The 25,668-nt window shown below is 45.5% G+C and overlaps 1 protein-coding gene across 11 annotated transcripts in view; it reads right to left on the bottom strand.

Moving 5' to 3' along the window:
* The window catches only part of KIT (KIT proto-oncogene, receptor tyrosine kinase), a 118,870-nt gene extending 93,527 nt beyond the window's left edge, over positions 1-25,343 (bottom strand). For 2 of the 11 annotated variants that reach the window (XM_070261640.1, XM_005608573.4), the window contains exon 1: positions 24,835-25,048. In XM_070261640.1, coding sequence (XP_070117741.1) covers positions 24,835-24,901 — 67 coding nt within the window. In that variant the 5' untranslated portion in view covers positions 24,902-25,048. 11 annotated transcript variants of the gene reach the window in all.
* Positions 25,344-25,668: the final 325 nt, after the last annotated feature.

A 25,668-nucleotide genomic window follows, 5' to 3' on the forward strand; every position in this document is an offset into this window, starting at 1 on the left:
AAGATATTTAATATTTGTATGTTTTAGATAAAATCTCTAACTGCATATTTTTGCTCTTAAGCAGGTAGTGAGGATGTGAAGACAAAACGCAAGAGTGGGGACATGTAGCAGTTCTTGATTCTAAATCTTGGGCAACTCACTCAGGTTCTCTAGGCCTCAGCTTCCTCTCCTGAAAAACTGTAAAGAGGCCATCAAAAGCTCTACGATTCTAGGATCGGTAATCAAATACTTAGGCCATAAAAGGGTCAAGATAAAGAAATCCCCTTATAAAGATCCAGGGGTTGGACATAAAAGGTACTATTTGTGGCAAGAATGAATAGCAGTGGTTCTCTTATGATATAAATAACTGATCACCTACTTTGTTTCTAAACCAGTGTTTGAACACAGAATTAGAATAAGGGCCTAAACATGGAATTTGATCCCTGGCTCTTACATCTTATAAAGTGAACAGTAAGTGTGGAGATGCAGACATCATTCAACACTGAAAGAAGGGCCCTTCTCAGCTTACTATTTTGCAAAATTCCCTGTAGATATGTATACATCACTAGCAGCAAAGGCTTTCATAGGGCGACTCAATATATTTCCTACGCACTCATCCTAAGAAAAATACAACCCAATGTTTGAGGAAGCAGGACTTCCCCTTTTGATCTCAGACAAAGATATGTGTGGAGAGGAAACCTTTCTCTGCCATTACAAAGCAGATCTTTGGGGAGTCAGATAAGGTCTGGATCTGACAAGCACAATAGATTAGGATCCATCCTTACAGCAGAAAAGAGGAACTTTCTCATTTCCAGTGGGTTTTTCCCAACAGCCCAGTTCAGTTCCTGTTGTAAATATGTAGATTTCCATGTTTTGAGTTCTGGAAAACATTTACTGAAATCTGAACCAGATAAGAAGCAGTAAGGGTTCGAATCCAATAATCCCCAGAATAAGACCCTCACCATCTGCGAAGTTTGGGGGTGGGGGTGGGGGGAGCTCAACTTCTTTTAACATCAACTTCCTTAACATAAAGAATGACTGAAGAACAAACTCAAAAGGAACAGGGCAAAAGAGCGTGGCGAAGGTCAGCCACGCCAGTCAGGGGGCGGCTTTACCCCGAGAACTATCAAGCACCAAGGAAGAGCCCTGTGTGCACAGCTCACCGAGGACCCTCCTGGCTGCAGGCTCCAGAGACAGAGGGCTACAGCTGGATCCTTGCAAGATCTTGCAGGACACGTGTGGCATGAACATTGTCCTGGACACATGTGGTAGAGAGTAGACAAGTGTGGGTGCAGATCACTCCAATGCTAACTAGTCACCATACCATTTCCTCCTACCAGGAAACTGAGAATCCCTCAAAATGCCGACTCAGGCTCAGGAGGGGAAATGAGGTTGTGCTGGCGGCAAATGCGAACTTTAAGAAATAAAAATTTGTTTCGTCATAGGCTCTAGTTCTAATTCTATAGCATCTAATTCTAACGACATCAAATGAAGTACAAGTAAAGGACTGCCTGGTCAACATTTACACACACAAACAGAAATATATGACAGCTGGGACATTAAAAAAGTTTTCTTATCGTGGTAAAAGACACATAACATAAAATCTATCATTTAAACCTTTTTTTTTTTCAGGAAGATTAGCCCTGAGCTAACTGCTGCCAATCCTCCTCTTTTTGCTGAGGAAGACTGGCCCTGAGCTAACATCCGTGCCCATCTTCCTCTACTTTATATGTGGGATGCCTGCCACAGCATGGTGTGCCAAGCGGTGCCATGTCCGCACCCGGGATCCGAACCGGCCAACCCTGGGCTGCTGAGAAGTGGAACGTGCGCACTTAACCGCAGCACCACTGGGCTGGCCCCTAAACCATTTTTAATTATACGGTTGAGTGGCATTAAGTACATTCACAATGTTGGGCAGCCATCTCCAGAACGTTTTCATCATCCCAAAGAGAAATTCTGTACCCATTAAACAGTAAAACTTCCCATTCTATCTGCACCTCCTAGCCCCTGGCAACCACTTGTCTATTTTCCGTCTCTATGAATTGACTACTCCAGAGACCTCATATAAGTGGAGCCATACCATATTTGCCCCTTTCTATCTTGCTTATGTAACTCAGCGTAATGTCTCCAAGGTTCATCTGCATTGTAGCATGCGTCAGAATTCCTTTTTAAGCCTGAATAATGTTCCATTGTATGTATATACACATTTTTGTTTATCCATTCATCCTGACATTTGGGTTGTTCTCCTGGGGCATTTTTTAAAACCTGCCTTCAAATGTGATCTACATTTCTGGAAGGCCTCTCTGATTTCCTAGCTCTGAAAAATGCTAGGAATTGAGGCCAGCCCCGTGGCCGAGTGATTAAGTTCACCTCCTCCAATTCGGTGGCCCAGGGTTTCCCTGGTTCGGATCCTGGGCGCGGCCATGGTACTGCTCATCAGGCCATGTTGAGGCGGTGTCCTACATAGCAGAGCCAGAATGACCTACAACTAGAATATACAACTACGTACCGGGGGGCTTTGTGGAGAAGAAGAAGAAGAAAAAAGAAGATTGGCAACAGATGTTAGCTCAGGCGCCAATCTTTAAAAAAAAAAAAGCTGGGAATTATACTTGGCTTAACTAGATACTCAAGCTAATTTTCACCATAATGGGTAAATCAATACATTTTATTAGTGGATATACTCTAAATCCTGCTTTTAGCGGACCTGTTAGATAAGGGAAATCGCATCTTCCCCTACATCCCATACACAGAGCAGAACAGAATGTTTTTCCCTGTTTCCACTTTCAAAATGTCATTTTATAGCCACAGGGCTGGTTTACACCAAAGGAAGTAAAAACAAAAGTATTAATTTAAAAAAAAAAGGAATTTTATCTGAGGCAGTTGCGAGAGAAAAGGTTAGCAGCATTGATAAGTGTCTTGCAGACAGACCTGAATTAGCTGGGGCAAAACAGTTTAGCTGCAGCTCTGGATAACAAGCTGGGGTGAAGCCCATCTCCCCTCTGTTCACAGAATAGGTAGAAACACAGAGGGAACACTCCCTCCCCCCGCCTCCCAATATTTATTCCTTTTTTTTTTTGCCTTGGTTACCTTGTCATAGAAGAGGTTCTGTTTTTTAGGTGCTAGAGAGAGCGAATTTCCAAGAAGGCAGAGGATATGTTTTGGGGTCTGAGCTGAATTTAAAGGGTTTGGACTAAGGCTGAGGGCAGGTAAGAAGACAAGTGTCTCTCCTTGGAGCAAGGCTCCACCCTGGAGGAAAGGGGGCACAAAGACCACACTTGGGTGGAGGGCAGAAGAAACTCATTCTGGGTGGCCTCCAAGTCCTCAGAAAACACAAGCCTCAGTCTCAGATGGGTCTTCAGGGGGGCATGTGAGCAACTTACTCTCAAATGGTTCAGAAAAAATAACATGTATATACACAGACAAAGCAAATGTGGCGAAACGTTAACAATCGGTAAGTCTAGGCGAAGGGCATCCTGGAGTTCTTTGTACTAATCTTGCAACTTTTGTAACTTTATTCAGCAATATTTTAAAGTCCAGAAGCAAGCTCAGAGACTGGAGAGGATGGTGCTTCTCTGAGCTGCGGTGAGCAAGCGAAGCAGCAGGAATATAATGAAAGACGGTGTGGGTTTTGGAGCCAGACAACCATAGATTCCAATGCAAGCTATCTGAGACTTTGGGGAAGTTACCTGGCCTCTCCAAGCCTCAGCTGTGACAGCTATAAAATGGAGGTGAAACGTATCAGGATTCTTACATCATCTCTAAATCCTATATATATCTTGCACTCCATCAACGGTCCTGTTATTACTATTCTGGCTGTAATTACTATGCTTGACAGAAACAAAGGAGGATAAGAGAGTACCAGAGAAAGTATTAAAGCCACACTGGGGGCAGAATGGGCAGGAAGGTGGGCTGGGGGGGGGGGTGCGGGGGGGGGCAGGGGCGGTATGTGGAATGAACTGAAGTTATGAGGAAAAATGGCATCTGATAAAAATAAAAGACGCAGGCGAGAAAACACAAAACTATAGCCATTCACACTATCCACGCTCCTGGCCAGCTCAGCAAATTAAAGCTATTCTGACAGCAAATGAGAAACTGTGTTTATGACTTTTGTTCCAAAATTTACCATGTTTACTACATTCACTTAATCCAACAGATATTTACACTAGATATAGGAGAGTATGTTGAGCCGGAAATGTAAAAAGACAAACACAACAATCAGTCAATTTGCAAACAGTCAACAGATTACCAGTTCCTCTATCAAAAGCAAGATTCCCCTAAGCATGTCAGCAACTTTGCCCTCTAGGTCTTAAAACGTCTATCTTTAAAAAAATTTCAGCCCTCGCTCTCACTATACGTATTTTTATAAATTACATACAGGTGTGCTATTGCCAATCCTTCTATTAAATATCAGCAAGGCTTACTTAGTTTATTATTTGAGAGAAATGTCCCCACTTTGAAGCTGTCGCCTCTGAGAGGCAACTCGCACCCTTTCACCTTCTAGAATAGGAATGGAAACCCCTAGCTTTATCCAGGCCAAGACAAATTGGCTAAAATAAGGCAAAGGAGTGCATCTCTGTTCTCCTATTAAGCAGATTTGGAAGTGGGTGGGAAGAAACATGGTGCCCCAACCTCAGCTTCTGTGAGCAAAGCAGGCAGCTCTTCTCGGAAGCCCTGAGGGAAGGGGGGACAACAGTCACTTCCCTGAAAACTTCCCAGGTGACACCTTTACCACTCAGGTGCTGGCTTCTGGTCCATGGATTATGAACATCTCCAAGATCAGAGGAGTTCACTGCTTTCCCATATCCCTGGAAGAGGAATATTCAAGAACATCTTCCCTGGGGTGTCCCACAGGCCACACTCCAAAACAGAACCAAATTGAGGGATTTCACCACCACTGTGCAAGCGGCTTGTCTCCCCAGCAGTAGGATTAGATGGTGGTGGCAACTGCTCCCGTGGGCTTCATAAAACACATTCGGTGACCCCTCTACCAAAAATGCATATATTAACTAGCTCACACATCCGAGGGATAAAGAGGGGACCACTCCCCCACTACTCATTCACTCATCTAAAAATATTTACTGAATGCCTGCTGCGTGCTGGGCCCCAGTGAACAAGGCACGTTCTCTCCTCCTCATAGAATTTCTATTTAGCTCCACCTGTGAGCAATAAACCAATAATTATACAATAATTTAATTACAATGTGATGAGTGTGAAGAAGTGCACGGTACAAAGAGAGCTGACCTGACCTACCCTGGGGGGTCAAAAAGGATTGCAAAGGAAACATGTGAGCTGGGATTCTGAAGTGCAGGAGGAGACCAGGGAGAATGTGGTACCCCGGGCCGTGGGCAGAGGGGCGGCTCCTGCGGAGGCCACAGCTCAAAGGAGCAGGACATCTTTGAGGAGTGAAGAGAACACTGAGAGCACAGGGTGAGGCAGGTACTGTGTGCAGAATGGAGATCAAAAGGAGACACTGGAGGCCTTGAGACAGACTTATTCTAAGAGCACTGGAAGTCTCCGAGAGGTTTTAATCTGAGGGACTCGATCATATTCATCCAAAGGGGTCTTCCCGTCCCCTATCCCCCCAGCACAAGCACATTTCTGAAGACCCCTTGCTGCCCTCCCGAGACACCGTCCCACGGTACTGCAAGTGTCTGTTTTCCTGTCTGGACCAATGGAAACTCACATCTACCTTTTTAGTGCAAGAGAAGAAGAACTGAGAAATGCACCCTGGTCTGACATTTAAGAAGCCACATGAGCTTTAATTTTTTAACTATCACAGCCCAACACTGTGACAAAGGCTAGTCATTTTTACAAGCTAGGTTCTCAAACATTAGCCTGTACCAGCATCACCTGGAGAGTTTGTTAAAACTGAGTGCTGGGCCCTGGTCCAGAGTTTCCAATTTGAGTAGGTCTGGGGGGGGCCGGAGACTTTGCATATCTGACAAGTCCCAGGTGATGTTGCCGCTGCTGCTGCTCCAAGACCACACTTGGAGAACCAGCTACTCCCCTCCCCTGCAAGACAGTCAGCTACCAGAAGAAACCCGTGGCGTTAGTGCAGCAAAAAATTTTCACCAGTAACTGTATCTTGGAACTCAAAGCAAACCTGCAGAAACAGATTTTCTTGAGTGAGCAAATCTGCCTGGCTTTTACACCTAGAAATCGGCCTCGCACTGGGTCCCCCTGACGAGCGTTGGCAGCCACTCGGGCACAGATTTCTCGAATCCCCAAGCTTTAGAAGTGGGAAATGTTGCAGAATTCACCAGTCACAGCTACAGGACTCCAGAATAGTGACATTGGGTGGCAAATACAACTTCTGCAGCACATCAGACCTCAATCTGGTGCAGTACATCTGAGGGCCCAGAGCCCACGTCCACAGCCCATGCTAATCCAGCGAGAGCCTCTGAGCTCCCATCTGCAGCGACTGAGGAACAGAGCACAGGCTTCCCTCTGGCTGCCTGTGTCCTTCCACTCAGCCCTACCAAGTATCAGACACTTCTTGGTGAGTAGTCAGATACCACTCATCAATTTTCTAAATTGCTAATCAGCTAATTGTTGCAATAGCTAATTCTGCAGCCATTCTACATTTGAATAAACAAAATAAAAAATAATTAGACCGAAACAATCACATTGGTCTAAAAGCACACTAATGGACAAAATTAGTTTATTCAAATTTGCTGCAACATTCATCAGAACACACGCTGGTCAATTGGCTTAATAAGTGTTCACTTTTCTCTTAATTTTTCTTGGGTGACACTCAGAACAATACATGAAGCCTGCTTCTTTTTTGCAAAGAATTCTTAATGACCAGCCCCATATTTGAAATGATTTCTCCTCAATCTCTTTGCAGAAAACAAAATGAAAACGATCTTGCTCTATTTTCTAGAATTGGGGAAAAAAAACATTTCCAATACGTCCATTGAGAAAGTTTCACTTCTTCCTTATATGGCTGTAGGATAATGGCCATTCCTAAAAATGGAGGAAAAAAAGGCCAATTCTAAAATTGTAACCTTTTAGTATGTGATTTAAAATCAATGGAGGAAACCAATTGGAGGAAACTCAAGTTGGAGGAAGGAAATTTCGTATTTTTGGAAATCTAAATTAATATTATGTCAAGCCCTGGCAGCATTTTTTCCAAATGACTATAATTAGAGATACGTAAATTTTTCACTGGGGGAAAAAAAAGCTGAAAGAGAAAAATGTACCCAATTAAGTAATGATTTTATCTTTATTAGATGGTACTAAAAGTGTAAATGTGGTTTAAATGCTTTTAAACCTTAAAATAGTATTATCTCCTTTGGAACTCAAGGACTATCACACCAAACAAAGAATGGCAAAAGTGTGTCACTTTTTATACATTTTCCTCAGAAACAATAGCTCAGAGATGAGGTTCCTTGTACTCAAATGATTTAAACCACTACATTTTGTCATAAACAATATGATTAGAAAGTTAATGCCAGGTAGGCTGTAAGTGTTCAATTCCAGTTTTCAGATAATTACAACCACTAACTTTTCTCTCTACAACACGTTTTTAACAACTTACTTTGGAAGAAAACCTTTTTTTTATTTTTTGAGGAAGATTAGCCCTGAGCTAAAATCTGCCGCCAATCTTCCTCTTTTTTGCTGAGGAAGACTGGCCCTGAGCTAATATCTGTGCCCATCTTCCTCTAGTTTATATGTGGGACGCCTACCACAGTATGGCTTGCCAAGGGGTGCATAGGTCCACACCCGGGATCCGAACCGGTGAACCCCGGGCTGCCGAAGTGGAATGTGCACACTTAACTGCTGCACCACCAGGCCAGCCCCAGAAGAAAATTATTTTTAAAAGCAGCTACCAGTGATTTAATGTTTCAAGAATTTGCTACTTTGGTCCTGATTCAGTTGGTGAAAAGTATATATAGATTCTGGCAAGATGCTGGTGGCTGCTGCAGTGGCAGCATAATTATTGAATATCCCCAACTCTACTGCTGCCCCATCATAAAAAAAGACAGAGAGCAGAACCAAAAACCCACTGGCAACATCTGCACTAAACCAGGTGTTAAAGTATACCATGAACCCTAAATCTCAGGAGGTGGGGACGAACTAACAGACCGGCAGCTTCAAAAAGTGCTGTTAGGTACCCACTGGAGAGCTCAGAGGGCCATTCTGAGACACCCACAGAAACTGGCAGAGGATTCTGCAGGTTCCGACTTCACCAGTAAGTGCAGAAGGGGTTGTGACCCACGTATGTCTAACGTGCTAGAATGTTCTAGGGTGGGGGAGATCTGATCCCCATAAACTAACAAACTGGGACAAAGCCCCATATTGAGGAGAAACTGCTGGGGATGAATTTAAGATGAGAAAATATGGGCAAAGGAAAAAGAAGGTTCAGACAGGTAGGGGGTGGGAAGGGGGACAAAAAAAAAAGTCCGATCTTGGGATGTAGAAAAGCAGAGCCCATATTTTTATCACTTCATGAAAACAACGTAAGTGGGTACTCTAGAACTGTGGAGCTAGAAATCTATACTGGCCCTACTAAAAGTACGGGAAAACTCATAGTGAACAAGAGGAAAGAACTGCAGTTGAATTCCAAATTGTTATTTAAAGAAAAAATCAGGGGAGGGGGGCCCCGTGGCCAAGTGGTTAAAAGTTCTGCATGCTCTGCTTCGGGAAGCCCAGGTTTGTGGGTTCGGATCCCAGGTTCAGCCCTCCTCCATGCATCAGCCATGCTGTGGAGGCATCCCACATACAAAGTGGAGGAAGACTGGCACAGACGTTAGCTCGGGGTGAATCTTCCTCACAAAAAAAAGACAAAAGAAAAATTAAGGTCAGAATGACATTCTTAAGATAGACAATAAAATCATGCCAGAAAGACATAAAACTTATGAAAACTATAACCTAATAATTCAAAAGGAGCTAAAAAGATTAAATAAAACAAGGTGTAAAGAGAACCATAAATTAGAATTTTAAAAACTCACAAATGAGTTGATTAGAGAATATGAAGATTTAAAAATAGAAGTAAAGAACTAGAAGTAAAAGAAAAAAATCATTTCAGCAATGAAGGAGGGGCCGGCCCGGTGGCACAGCAGTTAAGTGTGCAGGTTCCGCTTCGGCAGCTCAGAGTTCACTGGTTCGGATCCCAGGTAAGGACATGGTACCACTAGGCAAGCCATGCTGTGGCAGGCATCCCACATATAAAGTAGAGGAAGATGGGCACAGATGTTTGCTCAGGGCCAGTCTTCCTCAGCAAAAAGAGGAGGATTGGCAGCAGTTAGCTCAGGGCTAATCTTCCTCAAAAAAAAAAAGGAGAAATAAAAAGAACATAAGAGTAAATAAAATGAATAGTACCTTAAAGAACTAGAAGATGGAAAGGAGGAAAATTTCTCAATTCAAACAAATTACTAAGTCATTAAAAAGATTCAAGAGAAGGTGATTGATATAAAAGATGGGCAAAGAAGATCTAACATACACATAATGGGCATTCCTAAAGCCAACAAAGAAGAATAAACAAACAGCAAAAGCCATACGACAAGAAAATTTTGCTGGGAAAAAAAAAGGACACTTGAAATTACATATTAAAGTGGTCCATCATATCCCTGGCAAAACCAACCCAGAGCAGCCGACACTAGATAACTACTGGACTTAAAAGAAAAAAGGTTGGGGCCGGCCCAGTGGCACAATGGTTAAGTTTGCACGTTCCGCTTCTCAGCGGCCCGGGGTTTGCCAGTTTGGATCCCAGGTGTGGACATGGCACCGCTTGGCAAGCTGTGCTGTGGTTGGCGTCCCACATATAAAGTAGAGGAAAATGGGCACGGATGTTAGCTCAGGGCCAGTCTTCCTCAGCAAAATGACGAGGATTGGCAACAGATGTTAGCTCAGAGCTGATCTTCCTCAAAAATAAAAAGAAAAAAGGTAGAAAAATCCCTTTGGGTATCTAGGCAAACAGGCCAAGTTAAACATGAGGGAAAGAAAATCAGATTATCAGCAGACTTTGATAAGACTTTATGGCAAAAGATGATACAGTAAAATATTAAAGAAACTCGAGCAAAGAAGAGATGGGCCAAGGATTTTCTAACAGCCAACCTGACTTTTAAGCATAAAGGCCACAGACAAGCTGTTGTAAACATACAATTCAGGAAACACTTCCCATGAGCGCTTCCTGAGGCGTCTATCTAGAGGAGGAGCTTCCGAAAACCAAAATGTCAGGAAAGGCAGGACATACGGACTAGTGGCAAGCAATAAACATATGTTTACTTGTAGAACTAAGACTAAACGCTGATAACAAAGGAGACAGTAGAGTATTTGATTGCTACGTATTCTGATAAAGTACAGCTATTAAAAAAATTAGGGGAGGGAGGAGCATCTGAAAAAATATGTTCACTGATTGCCTTATAGATAGTAACTGGGAGCAAAAGGATATTGCTTCAAATTCCAAGCTAGGCAGAGAAAAAGGAGGAAAGAACAGGTACCAGCTAATTTAAATACTACTCACAGTAGGAAACCAGTAGAAATTAGCCCCCCAGAAAGAGCAAAACCAAGGGTATTATATAAACCTATCAGTATTTAGGCAACCGTCAGAACAAAAACATGCAAATCTTTGCAAGTATCCAAAGGTATACCAAAAAAGGGGGAAAGTAGAATAGCAGAAGAACACACCATGTATTAAGTAGTATTGTTAAAAAAAGAAAAACCCCGAATATGATCAAACCTCCAAATCGCCAATTTATAGGAAATACAGAGAACATGTTTAAACACCACCACAGGAAAGCAGAATTCAGACTGAAAAACTGCAAATACTCAGTTTCTTCAACAAAAATAAGGCAATAGAAGCTATAAATAAGAAATGACTTAAAGGCAACATCAACCAATTGCAACAGGTGGATCTTGTTTGGATTCTATCAAATATTTATATATTTGCGTATATTTTTATATTTACTTTCAATAGGGGAAATGTGAATACTGGATACTCAACGACCTGGAATGCTACTGATTTGAAAGGCTGCGACACTGGCATTATCATTATGTTTAGGGAAGGGAATCTGTCTTTCAGAGTTCCATACTGAAAACATTTACAGATGAAATTGTCATGCTTGAGATACGCTTCAAAATAATGGGAGGATGAAACAGACAGAGGTAAGGCAGAAAGACTGGTTGTTGGTCCAACTCGTGAAGCTGGATGATGGATATGTGAAAGTTCATTACATCATTATCTATGTATGAAATATTCCCATAATAAAATATATATATTTTTTAACATTAATGTAAGGTTCAGTTCCTTCATCTTGAAATAAAACGGCTGCTATTAGGTTTTCAAACAACCCAGGGTATGGCCTAGAAGTCATAGGCCCCTTATTTATTTATTTGTTTTTACCCTTCCCTAGTCAACTGATAGCAACCTTAAACAAGGTCTACCGAAATGTAGGCCTGAAGTTCTCACCCAAAACAATAGGTGCTAACCAATGATGATTACACTGGATAAAAAGAATTCTCTGGCTTAGAAACACTAGAGTCTTTTGTCAAGCCCAGAGCAAGTACATTAAAAGCAACTGATGTCATAATTATTCAAGTACTCATGCCTGTACCTAAAGCTGGTAGTTCCATCCAAACTGTTAACTGACATCCTACCAAGCACCTTGGAATTCTCCTAGATGCCTTCCACCAAAGCTGTGGTCACTGGGGATGCCTGCTTGCCCATAACTCCAGAGAGTACCACTTTCTGCCCCTAGACAGTTTTTGTTTTTAAGGGATGCTTTTTGGTGAGGAAGATCGGCCCTGAGCTAACATCTGTTGTCAATCTGCCTCTTTTTTTTTCTCCCCAAGCCCCAGTACATAGTTGTATATCCTAGTTGTAGGTCATTCTAATTCTATGTGGGACACCGCCACAGCATGGCTTGATGAGCAGTGAGTAGGTCTACATCCAGGATCCGAACTGGCGAACCCCAGGCCGCAGAAGCAAAGTGCACAAACTTAACCATGCGGCCATGGGGCCAGCCCCCCTAAACAGTCTTTACCTTGGATTCCTTCCTGAGGATCAACATTAACAATACCCAGGGCAGCAAAAGTCCTACTCCATGCCCAAGAATTGACAGAAAAGGAACTTCCCAGTCCTGAGTAATTCAGCAGTGTCAATTCTCATTTTGGGAACTCCCTGATTTGAAAGTGGAGAGCTGACCACTTTAGGGACCTCTGCAAGGCCACCCTAAGGCTAAAATGCAAGAAATCAGGAAGTCAACCTGATGTCCCCTCACACAGCAACAGCAGAGTTGAAGCGAGATGCGCAGTATGACTGACAGTGGCTAAGTGGCGCTCTGTCAGACACAAAGTGCCATCTGTGGGATATAGTTATTATTCAAACCAAAGACGGTCAGATTTTAACAAGAAAAAGAGGAAAGAATTTGCAAAGGAGGTGCAGAACTGCCCGTCCTTGGAGACCCGCTGAAGAGCATTCAGCCTGGACCCCTAAAGCATCTCTCTCAGCTGTGAAAAAGCATTCTGGTATCTTCTGAGAAAAATGGTTCCAAACCTACAGGCTGACAACGCACTCTGGCACATTAAAGGCTCTGGGAGGTCCTGAAAATGAAGACACCTGTCTGTGTTGCCCAGCACTGCACACACTTATTCAATGCTCTTCGGCAAGGCTTGCATCAGGACACCTGCTCAAGAGGCTGGCGGCTCTGAAGCCACAAGGACCGGAGCAGGAAAAAGCTGGAACCACCATGAGTGTTCAGCCCTTCCAGGGCAGGACCGGTGGCAGACAGGACTCAAGTGACAAACCTCTTAGAGAGCTCCTCCTGAGTGAACCCCTAGCCCTGTCCCCACCCCCATCTCTCTCCTTTCCCTGTTCTCCTGGTTTGCCTCCTCTCACCCCTCTTCCCTGTGAACCCAGTCATTCCCCCCACCCCCACCACCTGACCCTCTGAGAGACCTTGCCTTTCTCTGCTTCCTTCCTTAATTGACCATAATACGGAACTGAAATAAATCTAAATTAAGCCGCTTTCTATGAGAGACCCTAGACTTTCTTCCTGGGCTAGTGTGGGCCTGGGCTCCTGAAAGAAAAAGAATTCACTAGAACACAAGCCCCAAGAGACAAGGATTCTTGTCTGGTATGTTCACTGCTACAGCCCCAACACCTCAATATTACCTGTGGAAAAATCTATGAATTCCTGGTATTAAAAGACATCAGAAGGGCCCAAGGGAATGAAGCTGTAAATCTTAAGCATCACAGTTTGAGGCCAGAGCTGCGTGCCAGGTTTCCCTATGGAGAGCAGAGCCCACTGCCCTCTGCTTTGGGTTTTCCTCACCCGATAGCATGCCACCCGCCACGTTGGCTCGTTGGGCATCCTCTCTCCTAGCCAGCCTCCCTTTAGAAGGCAGTTCTGAAACTAAGGTGATCCTTTTAAATAATATTCCTTGAAAATGCTCAAATGTAAATTAGGCTACACATTCAGACCTACTAAAAAATTCATAAACCCTTCCACATATGCTAGTTTATTTTAAAAAGCAGGAGAGGGGGGTGCTTTTTTATGAAAGTGATGCATTTTGGTTGAGCTAGAAACTTGTCTACTATTTCTTTTTTTTTTTTTTTTTTTTTTTTTTTTTAAAGATTTTATTTTTTTTTTTTTTTTTCCTTTTTCTCCCCAAAGCCCCCCGGTACATAGTTGTGTATTCTTCGTTGTGGGTTCCTCTAGTTGTGGCATGTGGGACGCTGCCTCAGCGTGGTCTGACGAGCAGTGCCATGTCCGCGCCCAGGATTCGAACCGACGAAACACTGGGCCACCTGCAGCGGAGCGCGCGAACTTAACCACTCGGCCACGGGGCCAGCCCCAACTTGTCTACTATTTCTCTGCAGTAAATATACTGACTATACTAAAATAAGTAGAAAAACATTTAAACATCCCAATTAACCGTTTTCAAGTGGTGATTCTAATGACATATTTTGGATTAAGAATTTTGGTTTGGGGCTGGCCTGGTGGGACAGCAGTTGAGTTCACACGTTCCGATTCAGCAGCCCAGGGGTTCACCGGTTTGGATCCCGAGTGCGGACACTGCACTGCTTGGCAAGCCATGCTGTGGCAGGCGTGCCACACATAAAGTAGAGGAAGATGGGCATGGATGTTAGCTCAGGGCCAGTCTTCCTCAGCAAAAAAAAGAGGAGGATTGGCAGCAGATGTTAGCTCAGGGCTAATCTTCCTCAAAAAATAAATAAATAAACTTAAAAAAAAAAAAAGAATTTTGGTTTAATGACAACAAAAAGCCTAAAGACCAGTCCATGAGGTTTCACCAGGCCACTTCTTTCCAAGGTACATTCACTCCACTCCAGCCATTAAAAAAGAAATCTACATTGTGAAAATTAGGATGGAAACCCATTTAAAACATTTTACAAGCTAAAAAATTGTATTACTTTAAAAGTACTCATAGTCTTTCCAAGTAGAATAATTCACAATTTTTTATTCTAAAACATAGCCTTGTTTTCTTTTAAACATGCACTAACCATGTAGGATAACAGCCCATGCCACCAGCCACCTTTCACACTTCTAAAATCGCCAGTAAATGTTTTCCCCAGAAGTCAAATCTACATTAGATGTCTTTCTATAAATACTTCCTTGCAATAAAATGATACACCAAATAATTTCCAAAGTTCTTTGTGATAACAATTCCTTTGTTCTAACTCTGCCAAGCAACTCTTCTGAATCTACATAGGCCATTATATTTAAATGACTAGCAGTCTGGGATTGTACTGAAGAATTTTATAACACCCTTTGAAATAACCTGAGTCACCTGGGGTAAACCCAAATGAAGCCAGATGTTTTGCCTCACTAAAGAACTTAAAGATACAGGAAAAGGAGTAATAGTTTCTCCTCTTTTCATTTTCTCTATTATTTTTTTCCACTTGGTCAAGAACAAGGCATTCCCTGGCAAGTGCCATCACTCATACCTTTACCGTAAGGAACAGGCTTCTGCCTCCCACAAACAGCCACCGCCTCCCCCCTCCCCGAGGCTCACTGCTTGGGGGAGGGCAGGAACCAGTGGCCCTAATTACCTTCTAATTACCTTCTAATGCAGGGCTGGGAACCCAGAGCAGAATCTCAAGATGTCCTAAGCCACCCAGAACCCTTATCAAGGCTTGGGGGTTTTGCTTGTTGCTGGTTTGTTTGTTTTTTAACAAATGAATGTATGCAGTCTGCTACATACCCAGCTTACCATTTTACTAAATATTTAAAATCTGCTAATAAGCAAAGAATCAAAGATCATCTATTGCCACTATCAGATGTCGAGTCTATAAAATCTGTGATCTGGGCTGGGGGTGATGGGGGAGGAAGGTGGGGGAGGGTAATAAGCCCTGGACTTAAAAACAACCCAAAGTACCTGTGCCGGAATCTACTCTGGATTTCCAATGTACATGCAATATACGTGATACATGTAAAAGTGAGGTCTTTACTTTTCCATTTCTTAAAGTTATTGCTCTGAAAAAGCAACTACTTGATCAGATTAAACTTACAAAATCTCACCATATATGGCAGTGTAGGAAATACTGCAATTACTGAAGAACAGAAATCCAGGTGCCCTAAAAATGATCCTATCCCATCTTCTGCTAGTCTCCACAGACTCTTCTATGGGAGTCTTCGGGTGACTGTAACCCTTTGCTTTCGCTGTTCACCCCTTGACCAATTCCTGTCCCACTCTTCAAGATTTAACTCAGGTCCCAGATCTTCCTCTGAATCAGCCATTCTACTCAAGAAGTGATGCCCATTCCTCCAACCCAATGGTAAATGATTATGGCTCCTGGCTTCTGGACCAAGACTGTTATTTAAATCCTATTATAGATCTTATTACATTAGCATCTATCCAGCACTTATCTTCCCATAGATCCTTGGCTCCTTAAAGGCAGGAATCACGTCTCGGACATCATCATAGATTTTGACATGACAGGTGAAATGGTATAATCAACTAGAAGCTGGTGAATCGCGATTTCATTTCTACACCTTCCCCTACTAGACTGCTGGCCAATCTAATGTTGCCATTGACCCATGACCATGAAATGACCAAAGGAAAAGGACAGGTGGGAAGGGAAGTCATCAGGGTGGTGGGTAAACCACAGCATGAACGATTTACCCTTGAGTAATCAAGGGAAAAGGCCTTCCTTCACCCTTACAGATCTTTCAGCCCACATGCAGCAAGGCTGGCCGTATCTCAAAATTACCAGTCAGTTGGGTGATCACAGAGCACAACCATTCTTAGGTTAGGGCTAATTATGATCGATTATGGATTTCTCTAGACCTCGAACTTCCTTTTGTTTTTCTTATTTTGGCACTCAGCTTAAGCTATCACACTGCACACTTCATTCTGTGGTTAGGTCGCCCACCCCAACAGATCAATAACCCATTTTTAGGCTGTGGGTTCTTTACTGGCTATTTTCAGTATACACAAAAACCGTGAAGAGAGTAGTGGATCATGTTCAAGTCTACCCAGAATTTATGAAAAACACCCTACCCCACTGCCAAGGCAGTGAAGAAAGAAAAACGGCTGGTTATTTTATTTAGAAAAGATTTCAGACCCTCAGAGGGTCATGGAACCAATTGAGGTGGGCGTGACCTAACCATTTCAAAATGACAATTATTTGGCTTTCCTCATACCTGCAGCGAAGACCCTATAACCAGCTCTGGGAATGCAATAGTCTTTTCCAACCCTTCCAATTAAAGAATTTTCACGAAAAAAAAAAAATCTCAGTTTCCTTCTGGGGCAATTTAAACTCCTCTCATTTTGTCTCATTCTTCACTCACATACTACAAATATTTGAAGACTGTCATTCACTGATCTTCCTTCACCTTATCTTCTCCAGGCTTAATAAATCCAATTTCTTTAAGTTGCTTTCAAAGGGCCTATTTCCCAAAGCTTTGATCATCTCTACGTTCTTTTCTATACCCAAAATGTCCATTTTATTCTCTGAGGAAACCAATAAACTTACTTTAAAAATGGCCTAATACAGAGAATACATGCAAGATTATTTTTCTGCTATTTATTTCTTTTCATGAACATTTACATTTCATTATATGACTGATACACAACCCACAATTCTTTATAATCCCCAAATTCTAAAATATTATAGAGGCATGTTGAGTGACCTTTGGGCTTTAGCTGTGTTTCTTAGATGGACCTGACCCTAAGAAGACTTTCATTTGTATCTACCATCAGGTCTGGGAAATTGAGTTTCAAGTAAATGCACCCTGAAAATAATCAATGAACAGACACACTGGAGTCCAATATCCTATTCCCTCCCTCACACGGGCTGCTCCTCTTCTTGGCTTGATTTCCATTAATTCCACAGAACCACCAGTTCTCCCAGTTACCTGCACCCATGATAACTCCTGCTCCCTGTCCTCTCAATCTCATCAGTGCCTGACAGGTCCAACGTGCCCGTGAATTTGCTAAGAGAATTAAGTCTCCACCTTTATCTTCCTTATGTCTCTTGGGTGCGCTCTTTTCTTTCCAGAACACGTACCCTAACATCCAGGCCCTCACTCCTTCATCCACATGCCATCTAAAGAGTCTAACTGATCATCCCTCTGTCCAGCTCCCCACCAACACGGCTCTCGGCCATAGATTAACCAGCCCAAAACAAGCCCGTCAGAAACTCACCCTTAGATATGCTATGCCATGTTCACAGCAGCATTATTCATAACAGCCAAAGGCAGGAAGCAACCCAAGTATCCACTGATGGAAGAATGGATAATCCAAGTGTGGTATACACATACACATACATATACATGCATTTCCTTCCTTAAAAAGGATGGAAATTCTTGGGCCAGTCGGGTGGCGTAGTGGTTAAGTTTCTGTGCTCTGCTTCAGCACCCCAGGGTTCACTGGTTTGGATCCTGGGTGTGGACTCACATGTCGCTTATCAAGTCATGCTGTGGCAGCGTCCCACAGACAAAATAGAGGAAGATCGCCACAGATGTTAGCTCAGGGACAATCTTCCTCACCAAAAAAAAAGAAAAAGAAAAAAGAAAAAAAAGGAAGGAAATTCTGACATACGCTGCAACATGGATGAACCTTGAGGACAGTGTGCTAAGTACAATAAATGAGTCATAATAGGACAAATACCTTATGATTCCACTTATATGAGGTCCCCAGAGTAGTCAAATTCATAGAGACAGAAAAGTAGAATGGTGGTTGCCAGGGGCTGGGGGTAGAGAGGAAAAGGGAGTTAGCGTTTAATGGGTATAGAGTTTCAGTTTTGCAAGATGGAAAGGGTTCTGGACATGGGTTGCACAACAACGTGAATGTACTTAACACCACTGAATTGTGCATCTAACTATGGTTAAAACGGTAAATTTTATGTTGTGTGTATTTTACTAAAATTTAAACACACACACAACCCCTCCCTTAGTCTTGGCCATCCACAGCAAGTGGGCGTCTGAGTTTTCCAAGGGGGCTGGAGAGCGTGCTTAACTGGACAGAAGGATGGAGCAAGCAGCCCTGGGCCAGCAGGCAAAGCCCAGAGGGCCACCACCGGGTCAAGTCCACCTTGGCCTTGACTTCAAAGCTGTTTTCAGAATCTGGACCCAATGCAACACAGAATACACCCTGGCTCCAATGCTCCTTGAGGCTAATCAAAGAGCTCCTCTTTCCAGGCTCTTCCCTCCAATTTTCTACCCCCAGCCACCACAGCAATGGAAAGATCTGACAATCCTCAAAGGAGATCTTAATTCACGTCTTGCTCCCTGTTTCTGTAGATTTTTCCAACTGAAGCCTCAACTACACTCTCCGCCCTTTTAAGATGCAGAAATTCATCTCAAATATTACCTCCCACATGCACACTTTTACTGACACCGGGTCTCTATTGCCTGCCCATTAAGAGTAAATTCCTCTCGCCTTTGAAACCTCCGCAAGCACTTTGAGCCTCTTAGGACACCAAATTCCACTGAATCGGTGGCTGTGCACTTACCCGGTCCCCACCCGACCCCAGCGGATACCTGTGGTCCCTGCAAGGTTGAGAAACCTTTGTCAAACTGAATCTGAAATGTTTCCTGAGCGTTTCTTATGTTCAAAGCGCGCTGCAAGTGCTGGAGACAGGAGAACTGCTAATGCACAAGGTCAGCTGGGGGCCTCGCGCCCAGGGAAGGCAGTCACGGAGAAGCTGCTCTCTCTCAGGGTGCTTTCAAAGCCACTTGACCTTGACCTTGACCTTGACCTTGAAGGTAACAGAGTTCATGGCCCCCTACGCTTACTTCTTCACCCTGAAAAAATGGTCATTTACAGACCCTTCCCCTTCTCAACTTTTATTCAGAAATCTGTGCCCCCTTTGGTGGAAAGCCGACTAAGTTTAAACAAAGAACCAGAGAAAGAAGTATGCATTACCACTAACTGGAGACTTTTAAAAACTACACATTAACTGTATAAACTTCATCTTAATACCCAAAAAAAGCCCTCTACATAATCTTGCTTTAAATCATTTTCAATTTTTTTTTGTTCTAAGAGAAAGCTGAAAGCGGAACATAAGGTCAGCCTGATAGTGAAGTCCCCGTGCTCTTCCTGTGAGGGTCCCCACGCCAGGCAGCTCCGAGCATGACCTCGTATAGTCCTCGCAGTAGCCCTACGCCATCACCCCCATTCCACAGATGAGGAAATAAAGGAGGCAAGGGTCTCATCCCAGATCACACCGCTGGCAAGTGGCCAAACTGGCTAAGACCCAGGTCGTCAATTTCACAGCCCGAGTTCTTACCTCCGATGCCACATGCCCGGAATGACAATTGAGCTCAAACTTTACAGTTTGCAAAAGTGTTGAAAACCTAGCTGTCAGAAAGGCATGCACTGGAAGATATCTGACAAGCGTCAGAGCCAAATGTAAGCAGGAAGCCTAAGCACAAGATGAATGGAAAAATTAGCAGGTCTGAATGTTAGCGTTGGAGGAATCTTCTGGGTTTTTTTCCCCCAGGGGAAAAAAAAGTCCAAGGTCTGTTCAATCTCTAAGACTAGTGATTCCCAACTGTTATGTCAAAAGCTACATAAAACTCAGGACAAAAATTAAAATTGATTTCCTTTTTAAAGCTGTCATGTTAGTACTTATTGGTATCTTCACACAAGGATTATAAAGAGAAATAGTCAAATTCTACGTTCTTGTGGAGTTTACTCATTATTAGGTGCCTCTCCCACCCCAGACCCTATGCCAAGCATCTCTACAAGAATGTCTTTCTAATCTTTAGGGTAATCATATTAGAGTAGGCATTATTCCCATTTTAGGGATAATAATTCCTATTTACAGATAATAATTATAGCTGACATGTACTAAGCTTGTACTATGAGTGTGCCAGGCAACGCCATTCTAAAAACTGTATATGTAGCAACACATTTACTGGCACAGCGAGGTCAAGTAATTTTCCCAAAGTCACACAGCTAAAACTAGGATGAAAAAGTGAAGCTCAGCAAGGTTAAGCAACTTGCTCCAACACAACAAAGCTGTCAGCCATGGAGCCAGGAGACTAGAACAAGGCTGTCTTCACTCCTTGGGCCTGTGCCCCTTCTACTGGGTACCTCTGTGGTCACACCTGTGCTCACCAGGGCCCGAGGATAAATGCCCAAATGTCTACAGGCTGGCAATGGAGCGCAGTATTGCCCAGAGCAACCTGAAGAGCACAGGTCCCATCCAAAAGGGCAGTATTCAATGCTTCAAGAGAACAGAGGGGCCGGCCCCGTGGCGCAGCAGTTAAGTGCTCACGTTCAGCTTCAGCAGCCCGGGGTTTGCTGGTTTGGATCCCAGGTGCCAACATGGCACCACCTGGCAAGCCATGCTGTGGCAGGTGTTCTACATATAAAGTAGAGGAAGATGGGCATGGATGTGAGGTCAGGGCCAGTCTTCCTCAGCAAAAAAAGAGGAGGATTGGCAGCAGATGTTAGCTCAGGGCTAATCTTCCTAAAAAAAATAAAAAATAAAAAAAGGACAGAGAAACCCAGGTCTTAATATAAATTCTCCCAATTTCTAAATATTGCCTCCATGCTTTCTAAAAAAGCATCATGTGGACCAAACAAAACACATCTATGGACTGTCAGCTTGCAACTTCTCTTTACTCATTAAGAGTCTGAAGTCAAAAGATGGGCTGTCTCATGTCCAAAATGTCACTAATCAGAGCTGTGAAGCCAGGCTTACTCACAAGGCCCGCCGACTCTGAACAAAGACTTACACTGGATTTGCTCTAGATTCAAACTTTTGCCTCTAATAACACCCCTTGAAGGCCCTCTTTACTCTGGCTTTGCAGCCATGAAAATATCTATTCAAGTTATAGAAACTGCACATGAAATTCTGCATATTTAAGATTCTTTCAAATGTCTTTCAATCCCTTTTTTCAAAAGTTACCACACACGAATGCAGCAAAATAAAGCACTTCCCACATCCTAGCTTGTTGACTGTTCAACTAAGTTCATTTTAGAGAAAACGCTGCTGCCGCCTGGATGACTGCCTTGGAGGGGTCCCTACCCCGAGCCTAGCTTCGAGAATTCCGCTCAGAACACCGCAGCTCATTTCCTCATGTCCTCCTTTAATCAGCTGGGAGAGACTCGAGGAAATGAGTCAAAATCCTAAGGGCAGCTTCTAGCAGCCGTCAACAACAGCAGCAAAATCCATCACCACAACATCTGTACACAGACGTGCTCCAGGGCAAGCACACAAAATACTTGGCACACGTCTGATGAGAATTTGTTTTGGGAGAAGAAAGGCTATGAATGGTAAACTGCCATGATAGCTCATCGTGCCTGTCCAGGGCAAAGGGCCAACGGTGTTACCACCACGGGGGTTTTATCTTTCACGAGTATGCCACGAGTATATAATGCTAAGACCATTTTTTATTTTGGGGAGCGGAGGATGGAGAAAATTTTCAACTGGCTCACACCATCATTTTAGAGCCAGCTTATCTTCATTTCTCAGAGACTAACTGGAATGGGACAGCTAACACCAAAGGCCTCATACTCAGGGCTATAATTTAATGACTTTCCTCAAACTAGAACACTCTTACTCAGACATCATAAGACAGGCAATTCTAGGGCTTTTTCACCAAAATTGGGAAAGTAATGACCTTGGCCACCTTGTATTCCCAGAACCTGGTATATAATAGGTCCTCATCAAACAGTTTCGAATGGGTAAGTCATGTGAATGGATGTACAATTGGGCATATGGGGCCAAGCTAGGTTTCACCACTGATTATTCTGGGAACTGACATCCTCAGCCCGGTTCTCCAGCTGTAAAATGGTAGGGATGGTACCAGTCCTATCTACCTGCAGGATTTGTTGAGAGGACTGGAAACGTCAGGTAAAGGCCCCACCAAAGGCCTGGCAGTTTCCAATTAAAGAGCAACAACAATGTACAACACACAAGTAACGTGAAATTTAAGGCACATTAGAAGACGTGTTGTAATTGCACAGCATTTGTGATTTATAAAGTCATAAGGAAAAACATGTGGATGAGCAGGAAAGACCAGGATGGGGATAAATGATTTATCTGGGATCCCTTTCCAAGACCATCATGTTATTTCCAGCAGGACAACAATCCAGAATGTCCTGTGTCCAGCTGCCAGGGATGACTCCAGCCTCACATCTGCAGGAACAAGGAGAAGGTATGATTCACAATTCCTTGCAGGTTCATCCTGCTGGGCATAGGAGTTGTAAATACTAGGGGGGAGGAGGGAGGGGATGGAGGGTCCTGCAGAGTTGGCACCTCCTAGCTTTCAAAGGGAAACTGCAGGCCACCGTGAGTGGATTGAGGAGAGGGCAGCCTAACCACACCTCCCTGCTTTAGCCAGGGGGAGACCAGTAGGATCCCACCAAGTGGTCCCTCTGACCAGAAGAGGCAGAGGAATTTCAAGGAGGTAGGAAGGAATCAGGGAAAAAGTTCAGAAGTGCAGAATCTACACTCAGAAGACTGAAAGAGAATTAGAGAATTTTGGACCCAAAGATGCCTCACTGTCCTCTTGAGGAAATTGGGCTCCCCAGAATTTAAGCGACCTGCTCAAGGGCACACAGGCAATAAACGGCTGAGACAAGGAGAAGCAGAAGGGCATCATAGTGCCCCCCCAGGAGCCGGACCTTAAAATTCCTTTGCCAAAAATCTATTGGATGGAGCAGGCTAATGATGAGGAAGAAGGAAGCAATTGACTCATTTAATTTTCAAAAAGGAAATATTCTGTGTGGTCTGTCTTTGTAGCGCCCTACTCCCCTCCGGTCCACACACCTTAACTGAAATTAAAAACGCCAAGGCATAGAGATTTAGGGACCAAACATGTCACTTGAAGCTTAGGCGGTCAAATCCGCCACGGAATCCGGACACTCACTCATGATCCCTCCTACCTCACAGGGGTCCAGATGCAAGGCCCCTCGTCCCCCCACAGGAAAGCCCTGACAATGCCTTCCAAGCTCAGGAAGGCGGAGGCTGCATCTTGAGACTTTACGAGAAAATTGACCGGGAGTCGATAGAGCCCCACAACAGTTCACAGCGATGCTCCCTCTGGAGCCCTTCAATTCCGGTTCAGACTCCATCCTTACACCATCAGGGTAGCTGTAAAGGTTTTTTCAAAAAATGACCTGGGAGAAAACAGGGTTCCAGGGGTTAGCTGGGCGACGGGCACTCGCTCGCGCACCAGCGACACCCAGAGAAAAAGGAGGAATGGGCAGGAATCTGACTGAGGGTTCCCAGGAACCTGCAAATCCGCCGCCGCCGCCTTAAGACCCAAGTTCCCGCGCAGATATAACCGGATTTTCTTAACAGCTTTAAGATCCAAGTAAGATTTGCAGAAAGTTCCACTCCATCTCCCACCCCCCACCTCGGGCAGCCCTTAAGTATTGATATCACGTGGGAGGGGTATTGCAAACCTCCAAATTCCCAAAGAAAACAGGGACCTGCGATTACAGGTCGCAGACACTGGTTCACGGGGCTTGCAGAGCCCCGCCAGCCTGGCCAGGCACTCTGGCCGGGCGACGGAGGCGGCCGGGGTCGGGGACCGCGGCGTTCCAGCGCAGTGTCCCTGCCTTCCCCGGGAGCAGGCGGCAAACGCAGCCACCAGCCGCTTCGAGGCGCGTGGCAGGAAAGAAAGCGGCAGAGAGGGGCGAGCCTCTCGCACGGGATTTATAAAAGCTAAAAGTCTGCGACCTAGCGGCTGCTTTCCACACGCCTTGCCTAAGTTGTCCCAGTAACCGCCACCTCCAGGTTCGCAGGGTCGGGCCCCAGAGCCGCACCGCGCGCTCCCGGCGCAGCATAACCAGGGGACCGGGGGACGCCGCAGCCTCCGACTCGCGTCCACGGGTGGCGCCGCGAGCAGAGGCGGCAGCGCGTCGGTCCTCAGCTCCGAGGCACAAAGAGTGCCCGCGGTGTGCAAAGCAGCAGCCGCAGAGCAAGGAAAAGCCTCTCCAACTTTGCCCTCGGCGCAGCTGAGAACCTGCAGGCCGGTCCTCCGGGGCGCCGGTCACACAAGCGCAACTTTTAACAAAAGGAAACAGCGGCCGCGCCTCGCACGGCGGAGATAACGCGCTGGGTGCGACCCGGCGACCCGCCCGCCGGTGCCCCCGCGCACTCTCGGCACAAAAGCAACCCCAAACTCGCACGCAGCTCTCTGCCCTCAGCCTGCACCTCGCTCATGGTTAAGCCCCCTTGCTGCCCTCATTTCTGGAGGACCCCAGCTCAGCGTGCCCACCACCAGCGCTGCGGTCTCCTCGCGCAGGTGAGCAAGGCAGGGCGCAGGAAAGTCCCAGCGACGCCTCCAATCTTCCCGGAGGCTGAAACGCGCGGGCACTGGACGACCTGCAGCCCCCTCTCCCGACCCACACCAGCGTGTTCGACCCCTCGGGGGCCCAGGCTGGCCAGGGGGCGCGGCCCCGGTGCCCGCGGCGCTCTCCCACCTGTCTGGACGCGGAACAGGAGAAGCAGGACGCAGAGAAAATCCCAGGCGCCGCGAGCGCCTCTCATTGCGGTGGCTGCGCTGGGATCGGAGCTCCGTTCCACGTTCCTGCTCTCGCCCAAGTGCACCGAGCGCGGCAAAGCCGAGCCCCCAGAGCCGCGAGCGGCGAGCAGCAGCCCCTCCTCCCAGCGCCCTCCCCCTGCGCGCCGGCCACGCCCCTTCTCGGCGCCCCTCCTCACCTCCCCTCCTTCCCTCCCTCCCGCCTGATTCGCGCTCCCTCCCAGCTCTTTCGACGTGCTAATCCCGGGGGGCTGAGCCCGCGGGGAGAGGGAGGGGGAGGGGGAAGGCGTGCCGGCCCTGGTCGCCCGCTCCCGACCCCGGAGCCCCTTCATCTCCTCCCCTGTGTTGTGGTCCGGCCGCCGGGGGCGGTTCCCGTACGAGGGTGGTGCTGCCCGCGCGCTTTGTGAGGCTGGGCCCCACGCGCAGATTAGGGCACGGGCCCGCCACCTGGCAGGTGCTCCCCAGACAATAAAGGTCCGCCGCCTACCCCTCGAGCACGCTCCCGAGGGAGGAGGCTGGACGCGGCTGGTGGGGAGGTGGTGCAGGGACAGGAATAGGGGGGCAGGGGGATAAGAATGGGGCCCCGACGTTCTTCTCCATTTCTCTTAGTCGGGGAGGACCAAACGCAGCGCCTGGCACCGGGGTAAAAGGCTGAGCTGCGGCGTAGGTAATTCTTTCCGCTCAGTTTCTCCACCTGCTTCTTAAACGGTAAGATCACACTTGGTTTCTATTGGTCGGAGTGGCCTCCGTCCTACAAGCCCCTGCCGAGACTTTT

Source organism: Equus caballus, chromosome 3, assembly GCF_041296265.1.
Source record: "Equus caballus isolate H_3958 breed thoroughbred chromosome 3, TB-T2T, whole genome shotgun sequence".
Lineage (NCBI taxonomy): Eukaryota > Metazoa > Chordata > Mammalia > Perissodactyla > Equidae > Equus > Equus caballus.